The sequence below is a fragment of the Neoarius graeffei genome, chromosome 28 (genome assembly GCF_027579695.1).
Source record: "Neoarius graeffei isolate fNeoGra1 chromosome 28, fNeoGra1.pri, whole genome shotgun sequence".
NCBI classification, from domain to species: domain Eukaryota; kingdom Metazoa; phylum Chordata; class Actinopteri; order Siluriformes; family Ariidae; genus Neoarius; species Neoarius graeffei.
This window is the reverse complement of record NC_083596.1, coordinates 23,499,423-23,512,525: the sequence shown is the minus strand read 5'-3', so window position 1 is coordinate 23,512,525 and position 13,103 is coordinate 23,499,423. Positions and strand designations below refer to the sequence as shown.

The window sequence follows — 13,103 nt, the reverse complement described above, 5'->3', positions numbered from 1 at the left end:
CATTGGAGAAAATGGTATTTATGTATGGGGCAGCACAGTGGTGTAGTGGTTAGCACTGTCGCCTCACAGCAAGAAGGTCCTGGGTTCGAGCCCAGCGGCCGATGAAGGCTTTTCTGTGTGGAGTTTGCATGTTCTCCCCGTGTCTGCGTGAGTTTCCTCCGGGTGCTCCGGTTTCCCCTATAGTCCAAAGACATGCAGGTTAGGCTAATTGGTGGCTCTAAATTGACCATTGGTGTGAATATGAGTGCGAATGGCTGTTTGTCTCTATGCGTCAGCCCTGTGATAACCTAGCGACTTGTTCAGGGTGTACCCCGCCTCTTGCCCATAGTCAGCTGGGATAGGCTTCAGCTTGCCTGCGACCCTGCATAGGATAAGCGGCTACAGATAATGGCTGGATAGTATTTATGTATGTGTATAATGTGTGAGAGAAACTTGGAAGATGTGATGTCATCTGGGAGTTTGAATGTTGCAATATAAGAATGTAGATTAGAATGTCTCTTTTCGGTCCTAAAAGAGAGATATGTGAGTGAAAAATATATATATTTTTATTAAACTGATGATAAATTTTGCTAGTTATATTTAGTAGTCAGTTGACACATGTCTCAGTTTCCTGAGACATTATGGGTGTTGATGTGTGTCAGGTCAGGTTGGAATCACCTGCTACTGGTAACATGTAACCCAGTATGACCTGCCACATGGACAAGTGATTGGCGTCTAAACCGGCTCCCCCACCAGCGCTTTGCTGGTGAGGAGGGTGGCATGACACCCAGCTAAAAACAATATTTGACAAAGGGCCGATGAGCTCCTTGTGAGCAAACAGCCATCATGCACAACAACTGCTATATTCAGCTGTAAGGGCAGTCCATAATGACGGATCCTGGCCAGTTGCTGCACCTGAGTACATCGCCTGTACGTTGCATTTATGTACCTATAGTCATTGATATTCCTTGGGAATAGAGGGGGATTTCGGACCAGCACAACTCTGTTACCCGTAAATTTATTGTGCAGGTTACTTTCTCCCTGGAAAAGTCCTACAGCGAGGGGTGAATGACTACGAAGGCAGGTGGAGGATACCACTGAAAGCCTCTAGCCACAAGTCTCCACATAGGTGGCTTGGGCGTGACGGTTGTTTTTGCAACCAACTTGAGCAATGGCTCAATTCCTATCCTACCCAAGCGACAAAGCAGCCCACTGGGACAGCACTGCTTTCCCCAGAATGGGAGGGGAAGAGAAAAAGATTCCTCAACAAAGCTCGCTCACTACTTACATCTGCTCGCTTACCGTGGCAAGCCGATTATCCAACTCCTGTGGTCAACCAAGCAAGAAAGAAATCAGAAAGATCAGAAAGGGCAAAGATGATATCAACATTGCAACATGGAATATCTGCACTCATCAGGACAACCCAAACAACTTAGAACATCGCACTGCCATAGTGGCAAAAGAACTTGATCACTACAATATTGACATAGCAGGTCTATGTGAAACATGCTTACCAGAATCCTTGCAGCTTGAGGAATGCAGATCTGGGTACACAATTTTCTGGTGTGGACTCCCAGAAAATGAGCCAAGACAATCAGGAGTTGGCTTTGCAGTCTGTAACCAACATCTCCAACTAATCGACAAGCTCCCCCAAGGGATTAATGACAGGCTTATATCCACACACCTGAAGGTACCTGCAGGCTATGTAACAAATCAGTAGCACCTATGCTCCCATCATGATGTACCCGGAAGAGGCCAAAGAGGATTTCTACGAACAGCTTAGCAACCTCAGCCAATCATCTAAGTTGTTCTTACTTGGCAGTTTCAATGCTCATGTGGGGGCAGACCATATGGCATGGAACAGGGTCATCAGCCATCATGGTATTGGCAAGGAGAACTCTAATGGTACTCTACTACTAACATTCTGTGCTGAGAAACAACTGGTCATAACCAACACGCTCTTCCAGCAAAAAATGAGCTTCAAATCAACATGGAGGCATCCATGCTCTGGTCATTGGCATCAGATTGACTTCATCATCATCATCAGGCAGTGTGACTGGCATAATGTCAAGCTCACACGAGCTGCCAGAATCCTTGCAGCTTGAGGAATGCAGATCTGGGTACACAATTTTCTGGTGTGGACTCCCAGAAAATGAGCCTACAGCTTGTTACCTGCTTCTCGGACCATGCTCTTTTTTGCAGTAAAGTCTCTATTGCCTTTAACAGAAACACAAACACCAAAAAGTCTAGCATGCAAGGAAAGTAGACGTTGCAAAACTCACAAACTATGAGGTGAGAGACCTCCTGAAAGATAAAATTTCAACTGCTCTGAGGGGTGTTGCGAACTCGGACTATGACTCCACAAAACACCACTGGGACAATCTTCATGAGAAAATCTATAATGCTGCTACAGACACAGTTGGGTTTACCAAAAAAAAAAAAAAAGCACAAGGACTGGTTTGATGAGAACAATGTGTCTGTGAGTTGTCTGCTTGATGAACTCCTTTCATGCCGCGTACATGAATGATAAGAAGTCACAAGCAAAGAAAGAGCGTTACAACAAAACTAAGCAAAATGTACAAGTCAAACTGCACAAGATGAAGAACACTTGGTGGATGGAGAGATCTAGGGAACTAAAGGCTGCTTCTGACCCAAAGGATGTGAGAACGTTCTTCAGTGAGCTGAAAGCTGTGTATGGCCGATCCTCTAGGGGTACAGGCCCTCTTCTCAACCTGGAAGGGCAGTCTCTTGTCAAAGAACCAGATCTTATCTTAGAGTGATGGGCAGAACACTTTAACCACCTCTTAAACCTCCAGTCATGTATCTCTGGAGATGCCCTCGCTGGAATAATACAGAGTCCAATGATTGAGGAACTCGACAACACCTCAACCCCTACTGAAACACTGAAGGTGATTTAACAACTCCAAAGTGGAAAAGTTCCTGGTGAGGACAGCATACCACCAGAAGTGTATAAGCATGGTGGTGATATGCTTGCAGTAGACCTAACTTGACTGTTCAAATGGGTCTGGGAAGAGGAAGCAGTCACACAAGATTTCAAAGATGTATTGCTTATCCATCTGTATAAGAACAAAGGCAATAGGCGGGTGTGTGAGAACCACTGAGGCATTTTGCTCCTGACCATCGCTGGCAAAGTTTTTGCCAAAGTGATCGTCAACCGCTTTACGTGGGGGGACATGGACTACATCCTCCCAGAGAGCCAGTGTGGCTTCAGATCCAGCAGAGGTACCACTGACATGTCCAAAGAAAAATGCAGTGAACAAAATCACAACCTATACATGGTGTTTATCAGTCAAGCAGTGCTTTTGGCAGACTGCACCATAGACTCTGGTCAGACCGTAGTATTCGCTTCAGCACCAAGATCACTGTCTACCGAGCAGTAGTTTTATCCATGCTTCTATACGGTTGTGAATCTTGGACCTGGTACAGCTAACATTTGAAGAAACTAGACCAGTTCCACCTCAGATGCTTCTGGAAGATCCGTGGCATTTCATGGAGGGACAAAGTGCCGAACCCCGCCATTCTTGAGCACTGCGGTGTGAAAGGTGTCGAGGCACTTCTAATAAAGAATCAACTTCGCTGGGCAGGCCACGTTGTTTGCATGGACAATAGACAGATACCAAAGGTCCGAAGCTATGGGGAGCTAGTAGAAGCCAGCACACACAGGGAGGCCAGTACAAATCCTACAAAGATGTGCTGAAGTCCAACCTTAAGGCTTGCGACATACCAGTTGATACGTGGGAAGAGTTGGCTCTGAACGGCGATCAACTTGCTACGCTGGTGTAGAATGCTTCAAACACCGTCGCATCAACAAGATCTAGGAACGTCAAGTAGCCAATCATGCGAATGCCAACGTTCAGGAACCAGTTACTGCTGACTTTATCTGCCTGGATTGCCAGCGTCATTGCCACTCAAGGATTGGCCTTTTCAGTCACCAAAGGACTCATAAACACCGGCTGTGATGAGTTAGCCAAGAGAAAGGAGATCCGCCAAAACCTATGGCTCAGTCCCTCATGGGTGTTTATAATAACTTAACAATAAGGAGACAGAAACTGAAGTGAAGTACAGTACATAAATTTAAAAAGAGCAGTGCAAAAATCACTCAAAGATGTCATAACCTTTGAATGTGTGTGGGTGATAATATTTATTGTAAAGTTAGGTATAACCTCCCCATCCTATCGATGTCAATCTCCCTTAAAAGATACAAGCCCCAGGAAAGCTGGACTTAGCCCCTGGTCTTTTCAATAGTTAGAAATGCCCCTGGCACTGCCATAACCTGTTAATTGTTATGATTGTGCAAGAACAACACACTGACATGGAATATACTGAGAAGGTGTTTGTGTGAGTGGAAGGGTTTTTTTTTTTGGTGCCTTAAAATGCTTAAAGGAAAGCTCTGGGATTTTTTAACCTGGGTCCCATTTTCCCATCTCATTGGGTCCAAATATTTACTAGGGACAAAAATGATCAAAATCGATCTAGTACCAAGTTAGAAGACTATGACCAGCAACCGCAAAACAGCTATTCAGTGTAATTCTATGGGGCAATCATCCATGTCAAAGTAAACTGCTTGTTTTAGTCACTGACAGGCTCATAATGTTATAAGAAGTGTCTGACAACATGGAAAGAATCCAGACAGAGATACATCTGTGTCTGTTTATCTCAGTAACTGTAAAGAAACTGTAGAAAATGACTGTTTCTACACTCATTGTTTTCTTTTTCTCTTCTTCCAGTCTCTGACACAGTGGCTGTATTTCAATTATCACATGGGTGCTGTTTTCTGATGTTTACAAAAGAAGCAGTCATGGAGAATTTGTGATGAAATCAATTTCCAAAGTAATTTAGCCGATTACGACAATATGAATGAGTGTCTAACGTCATGGAAAGGATCCCTTTTGTAACTGCATCATTATGAGTCATTATGAGTCGGTCAGTTCCAAGAACAAGTGCTTTACTTTGATGTGGTTGATTTCCCCATAGAATTTCATTGCATAGCCATTTTGAGGTTACTGGTTATAGTGGTCTAACTCAATACTGGACCAATTGTGATCATTTTTGTTCCTAGTAAATATTTGGACCTAAAGAGATGGGAAAATAGGGCCCAGGTTTAAAAAAAAAAAAAGGACCCTATGGGTACATGTGGCTACTGCTTATAAATAAAATTGTTTTCTGATACCATGTCCATACAGTAAATATAGCATATATATTTACTCTATGAGGCGGTAGCCACAAAAATGAAGCGTAATCCAAAAATGAACAATTTAAAAATCGCAGAAGTAAAATATACCAAGTGTCTGTACTTTATATTATTCTACTCTTACAGTTTTCGAATCTGAAACCTCCAAACCGAGGCTGACATACACACGCTGTCGCATACATGTCAACCTATACGGAATGTCCGTATTTTATACGGATTTGATTCAATAAACGTAGTATACGGGCGTATAAATAAAGTGATACGGATTCTTTAAAAAAACTTCAATATTTATTTAGAGCTATAATCAATTCCCACAATGATAAAAGAGCGCATAACATTTACAAACGTACTGTACACCACAGAAAGCACAGACAGCCAGTAAAGAGTCTTATAAAATCGCGCATTATCTTGTGGTAGCGAGACTTCATTCCACTTTTGATCATGCGCACACCGCATTGCGAGAATCCCGCCAACCGTAAAGTCATAGACATATAAACATAGACGCCGCCTTCTGCGTAGAATCATACGTCATCCTCGCCGCCATATTGGATGTGGCAAAGTGGAGATTCTTCAACCGTCTCTGGTATAGCGTCTAGACAGTAGCCGAGAATAAAGATGCCTCATTCATGTGCTGCGTTTAACTGTACCAACAGGTTTACCGTCCAAACGAGATCACATGGGATTACCTTTCACAGGTGAGACTGGAAAAATACTTTTCACTGTATTTGGTCATTATAACGTAATTTTACGAACAGATTTTCCTGACTTTGTGGCTAATATGAAGTCTCGTGCATAATAGCCGCTTGGTGAAACCTGTCTCCAAACAACGAAGTATTTCCTTCGAAACTACGCTGATAACACTTTGTGTTTTTGTCAAACATTGGAGCTTTGTATTCATTCTGAAGGTTTATTGTTATTAATATTGAATAAAAAGTAACTGGGATATATCATTGTTAATTATCATTCAAATTTTAGGTAAATTATTTTAACTTGCATCTTATACGGATTTTATAAGGGAAATACGGATTTTTGAGGTTGGTTATACAGGTTTGATTGACCAAAGGTTGACATGTATGCTGTCGCCATGACCGAAACTCTTATTTCCCGGAAAAGGCCCAGCACTGGAGCTCAGTGGTCTCTTTTCAACAACTTCCCGTAACAACTCGGAAGTGCGTCACATCTCCATCACACATGGGACCACTGGCTGAAGAGGGCGAGGAAAGGGGGACAACCTGGAGTATATTTTAAAATAGGAATGCACTTTCCCTCAGTAATAAGCATAAACATGTCTAAAAGCAATTTCTTTACTCTAGTCCATTTATTTCAAATGGTGAACCGAATTGTATACACTCACCGGCCATTTTAATTGGAACACGTGTATGCGCATGTGCAGTGCGTGATTGTTACACTAATTCTTAAAACACGATGACATAGTGGCTACAGCCTCTATGTGAGACAGTAGCCACAAAAATCCTGGGGGTTTTCTTTTAAAGTCAATCATGGTAATGAATAAGCCATAATTTTCATCATTTTTTAAAATAACTTGTTTGTCGAAAACAAGTTTTGTGTGTGTATGAGTGTTTGTGGTGCTCACCGCGGCAACTCTTCCCATCTCTCTGCAGCATTCCAGTCACACAGCTACACACTGGGCCTGATACCTGACTAGTGCAGATCTGCTCACAACCTCCATTATCCTGCTCACACCAGTCTGATTCTGCAACACACACACACACACACACACACACACACACACACACACACACACACACACACACACACAGTGTGGGCACAAATGCAATTCCCTTGCTCAATTATTTCCTCACACATGCAGTATATTTCAGACCTCATTATCATTGTCGCTAGGTGTGAATGAGTGTGTGAATGTACGTGTCCTTGGGTGCCCTGCAATGGACCACTAAAAATCAAAGTCCTTCCCTTACCACAAGGCACATCAGGTGGCAGCAATCTCCATTTCAGTAGCCCTCAGCCTCTTGAATATTACATAGCTAGGATTCCAGTGGAGGGCTGGTCCTCTGGTAACCACGAGAGTTTGACTCCATATTCACACTCAGCACTCTGTATTGTGGAGCCTTGCCAGATAATAGATACCATTTTTTTGATGGTCTTTGGTATGACCTGACTGCAAGTAGAACTCATGATCTCCTAGGCAAGAGGCAAACATGCTACCCACTAGGCGAATTTGCAGTGCAATGGACCACCATCCAGAGTGTATTCCTGCCTCGTGCTCAGTGTTTCAGGACAAGACACTGACTCTAACCTTGAAGTCTTACCCTGACCAGGATAAGGCTTTACTGAAGATGAATGAATGAACCACACACACACCCTCATCCACATACAAACACACAGTACCTCGTTTTCTGATTGGTCCCACTGACAGTATGTGTTCTTTTTGCTGACTGTAGTCGCTGTAACTCCTTCTGTTGTGTGGACAGTTCTAGGAATAAATATAATATGCATATGTAAATAAATAGCCACAAAAAAAGCAAAGTCATGTCTCATTTCTATCAAACCAGATTTATGGATGTGAACTATTAATGTCATTGCACTTCAGTATAAATAAATATGCTAATTAAAGGAGAACTGAAGGCAATTTTTTTATTATCAAAATTCTATTTCTCATTTTATTAAATATAGGAATTCATTTTTGATAGCTATTTTGTCACTGCTATAGCAAGTTACGAGTGTTTGAAATATGCTCTGTAATATATCAGTCGCCCTGTGATGACCTGGTGACTTGTCCAGGGTATACCCCGCCTTTCGCCCGTAGTCAGCTGGGATAGGCTCCAGCTTGCCTGCGACCCTGTAGAACAGGATAAAGCGGCTAGAGATAATGAGATGAGATGAGAATATATCAGTCCATATGTCAAGGCAATGGCCGTAAACGAGATTCGTTGAGACCTGTGCGAGACATCGTAGGACAGAAGTAAAACGTACAGTACAGCGGAAATCAAAGTGACCAACATCTGCCAACATTGTTAAAAGACGCGCGCGCCCTCTTTTGAATGTTGATGTAATCAAGCCAGAAGTTTTGTTTGTTTTGACAGCAATCAGGAAAGTTTGAAAAAAAAGTAGGCAGTAATCGTCATTTAAACTCATTTTTGTGCAATATTTCATTTGGAAAACAGTTTTCAAAATGGCGGCACTGACACCTGGCTGACACTTCATGTTTCCAAGTCTCGCACAAGTCTCGTGAAGATCGCGCGGATAAGCGACGCCTGCCGTGGACCAAACGAACTAAATTCAACATGGCTAAAAACCGAATAGGCTGATAAGTTTAATATTTAATTGCAATTAGTTGCCAATACGAGTCACGATATAAGGTTACTAAAACCGAAAACATAATTGAATAACATGTTAATTAAGAAATAAAGCAAGTTTAAAAATTACTTCAGTTCCCCTTTAACATTGACTGAATATAACTGACTGAATTATTATATCTGTAACAAATAAGAACAGATATGTAACTCATGAATCAGACAGTTAACAGGTATTTATGGACTGAATATCATTTAATTAAAGATGATAAATTAAATATACTGCCTTCATAGAGACATGAAATTAGCTGATATAAAGAGTATTAGGTGTAGAGGGTCACACATGTGACTGAAGCCCACAGAATTCCATGACTCTATAACTTAAAATTGAACGTCACTCGGCTTTAAAACAAATGAGAGAGGCTGATTTGCTTAGAGATTTTAATAAAATATGTAATAATAAATTTTGAGTCAAAAATTGTGCGCAAACAGGCTATTGAGGAAGATTTTACACAATAGATTAAAGAAACATCTGTCAGGAATAAACATGATAGGATATGCTGGGACAGGAAAATGTGATTATTTTCCGATAACGGCATGTCTCAAAAGTGTTTTATTCCTCTTATCCCAATTACATTTTTAAAATTTTATTAAACGACCACAGATCATACTGTTACCCTGTTATCACTTATGTTATAGCAGCTATAAACAGTCACTCCTTCTCTTTTTTCCTTTCTCGTGTATGAACAATGCAGCTGTTACTGAGGAATAGCAGTGTCTTCCTCAGAAAAGCTCCGAGTGTTACAAAGTACTGACACTGGAGACTCCTTTCAAACATGCTCAATAAACAGCTCAGAGAAAACTAAAGCACAACAATAAATTACACGAGTTTTTCTTTTTATTTTAAAACATGTTTCTGAGAGCATCCGCCATACAAGACCCTGCATAAGTTGTTGCTATGGAAACAATGAGATATTAGAATGAGGGTGCCTTAATATAAACCTGCGTTTTGTCTTGCTGCCTGAACTTCTGTCAGAGCTGCTGTTATAGAAAATTAATCAGCACCTTTTCTCAGAAGCATGACTTCCACGGTGCCATGATATAACTGTTAGTAATGTATCCTTCAATAATGAGCATCATGCATGTCCATACATGCTGACCTAGTGAGGATTAAAAACAGGTCCTCAGTACGTGTGTGTGTGTGTGTGTGTGTGTGTTCTCACCACTTTGCACGCATTAGTCTCAGAGTCACATAAACTGACATCACAGTGAAGGTGCACCTCATCATAATCGCCGATGAACTTAAACACAGTGACCTGAAAGCGGCAGGTCAGAGACACACCATTCTCCGCCATTCCAATAGTGTTGTCTTTAATGTTGGGACACCTGAAACCAACATAGTGTCATGGATTAAACCATAAAAGAAGTGGAACATGACCCTTTCAAAAAAATTCCTACTGTTACAATAAGAGTAAACAACACAGCAGGCTTGTAGTACTCGAGTCCGACTCGTGCCCTAATTTTAAGGACTCGTGACTTGACTTGTACTTGATCACTGATGACTTGGACTCAGACTCGTACATTAACTGCATTTGGACTTGTAAATTGGAGACAAGGACTGATTTTTTCTTTATTTTTTGTAACATGCCATAATAATTTGGCATAAGATATTTACATCTACATTGATTTTTATACTAGTTTCATGCAAGAGAATGCACATTCACCTGTTCATAAGTCATGTTCAGGAACAAACTAATGTTAATGGCGCTAAAATGCCTTGAGAGAAGCCCCTAGGATTGTCCGCTTTGCTTATACAGACTTCTCGTGCAGTGGGAAAAAATGCACTGCTGTGTTTTCCATATGTAGAACAACTATCGAGGAGACGACAGGGACAACCTCGAACTTCAATCGTCGTTTGACAAAACTCCACCCAGAGAAGGAAGTGACATGCTGTGTTCATTGCCCTGTTGATAGCGGGGCTTGCTGACTGATGAACTAGCGAGTGTTGACTTGACCCTTTCTCACGTTATTTGCCCTGTTGATAGTGGGCGGGGCTTGCTGAGTGATGAACAAGCTTTTTATCTGTAGCCTGTTAACTAAAATGGAGTAGTCGAGCAGTAATGTTAGTTCAACACAGTAGCAGACATGGTTTCACATAAAGGCAGCAATGGCCACCGTCAAATGGTGTGGTTGGAGTCTTGTTCTCGGACTCGACTCGAAATGTTCTTTAGGCCCTGTCCACACGGCAATGGATTCAGGTGACTCCGATACAATTGCTTATCGTTTAGGCCTGGCGTCCACACGGCACCGGCGTTTTGGGTGCCCAAAACGCAATCTTTTTGAGAACGGGTTCCAGAGTGGAAAGATCTGGCAACGTTGCCATTGTGAAGTCGTCTGGATGAGTAGAACGGATTTGTTTACGATGATGTCACAACCACATGACTGTGAGTGCTTCACCCCGGGTAGAAGTGTAACGAACTCGATGCAAGTTGTCAACAAATCCTATAACTTGGTTCATGAAACGCGCTTACAAAATATTTTCACTGTGAATATTTATTGTGTAATGGTGCAAAGTGAGAGAGAGAGAGAGAGAGAGAGAGAGAGAGAGAGAGAATAGCCCTTAGGGCAGAGTCAATCCCGCCAGCAAAAATAGGGGAAAAAAAGGAGCGATCTCACCTCTTCATATGTTGGTTAAGCCCTACAATACATTCCTCAAAAAGGGCGTAGAAGAGTAAATTAATCCATCAACGTGTAGCATTCAATTTATTCCGGACCATAAAAGACGCTGCCTTCCGCGTAGAATCATACGTCATCCTCGCCGCCATATTGGATAGGTCAAAGCGGAGAATAAAGATTCATGTGCTGCGTTTAACTGTACCAACAGGTTTACCGTCCAAACGAGATCACATGGGATTACCTTTCACAGGTGAGAAACAACAAATTAATCCATCAACGTGTAGCATTCAATTTATTCCGGACCATTAAAGACGCCGCCTTCCGCGTAGAATCATACGTCATCCTCGCCGCCATATTGGATAGGTCAAAGCGGAGAATAAAGATTAGCTGCGTTTAACTGTACCAACAGGTTTGCCGTCCAAACGAGATCACATGGGATTACCTTTCACAGGTGAGACTGGAAAAATACTTTTCATTGTATTTGGTCATTATAATGTAATTTTACGAACAGATTTTCCTGACTTTGTGGCTAATATGAAGTCTCGCGCATAATAGTTTATGCGCATGCGTCCTTACTACTTCTATTGTTCTGGTGTCTCCGAAGGGACCGTCTTACAGCGCCCCTAGAGGTGTGGCATGTGTATTGCATCGTTTTCAGCAAGCGTTGCGTTGCCATATGGACCTGATATTTTACTGATCGTTGTCCATTTGGACGCGGTATATTTTTAAATAACATCTCGTTGCCGTTGTCGTGTGGATGTAGCCTTAATGACTTGGACTTGAACGCTGGGGACTCGAGACTGGACTCGGACTCGAGGTTGAGTGACTCGACTGCAACACAAGGCCGTCACTGTGTCCTAGTGACAGTTAGTAATTCTAGATTCCAGAAAAAAAATATGTTTTTCATAACAAGCAAAGATTTAGTCATTTGCTGCTATTGGATGAAGAGACTGTAACTAACAAGCAGTATTGTCATGCTATCAAATAAAAAAGGGAGATTAACCCATTATACCATTTTATCTTTGTGTTTTTCCCAGGTGTAATGTGGACATAATAATAATTTCACATAAATTATTAGTCAAAAAAAAAATTGTCACACTTCAAGAAAATAAGCAAGAACAAATATATGAAAAGAACATGCGTGCAAGTAAGGATAATTTAAATGAACACAAGGGGGAACTGAATATCTTTACTTCAACATAATATTTTACCTCTTCTTGTAACATCTAGTTTAAATACACTTGTAGCAGAACATTTCATGGTCTTTTATGTTCAAGGTTTTTTATATTTGGGCATGTCCTTCAGTCTAGGCCACAGGAATTCAAATTAGGGGTGTGCACATGTATTCACCCTTTTAACTGTCTGAGGTGTTAATATTTGAATAATGAAATCATTATTCAGGTATTCGTTATACTCTAGGTCCACATAGTGTCAGTGAGAAGATATGAAAAAAGGCCAAATTAAAGATGTTTTCCCTTTATTTAGTGGTTAACCAAATATCTGTTAATTAACCTACTGATACTTGCAGACGCAGTAGACACATCCTACTATATACGTATTACAAATAGCTGCAAAACACTCAGCCCTAAATCGTAGATGTATGGGGAATTTCCCTTGTATGCCGTATTCGAAGGCATTTTTCCCCTGTGTGCAGCCTCATATTTATACGCCAGGAAAACAAAAAAGCTACTGTACATGTGACCTCAGTTTTCTGTTCATCTCATTTCAAAGTATACAAACTCAGTTTTCAGCACGTCATTACAAAGTCTTAAAGTGCATATCACGGGTAAATTCAGAAGCAAGATCAATGTAATTCTCCAATTTTATATTAAACTTTGGTCAAATATCTGTCACATTTTGCGCAATTTTTTTTACCTTGCGCAATACCAGGAAAATTCAGTTGAAATCAAGCCATTTGAGGTGAATTCGTCCACCTCTGAAAAAACTTGGCATTTGGATTT

At 41.3% G+C, this 13,103-nt stretch overlaps 1 protein-coding gene across 1 annotated transcript in view; it reads right to left on the bottom strand.

Annotated features, from left to right (window-relative positions):
• Positions 1-13,103, bottom strand: part of tecta (tectorin alpha) — a 48,039-nt gene that overhangs the window by 1,757 nt on the left and 33,179 nt on the right. The window contains exons 22-24 of the mRNA XM_060912501.1: positions 9,690-9,852; positions 7,562-7,646; positions 6,786-6,905 (exon numbers count right to left, since the gene is read on the bottom strand). Of these exons, the coding sequence (XP_060768484.1) occupies positions 6,786-6,905; positions 7,562-7,646; positions 9,690-9,852 (368 nt within the window). The remainder of the gene's footprint in view (positions 1-6,785; positions 6,906-7,561; positions 7,647-9,689; positions 9,853-13,103) is intronic.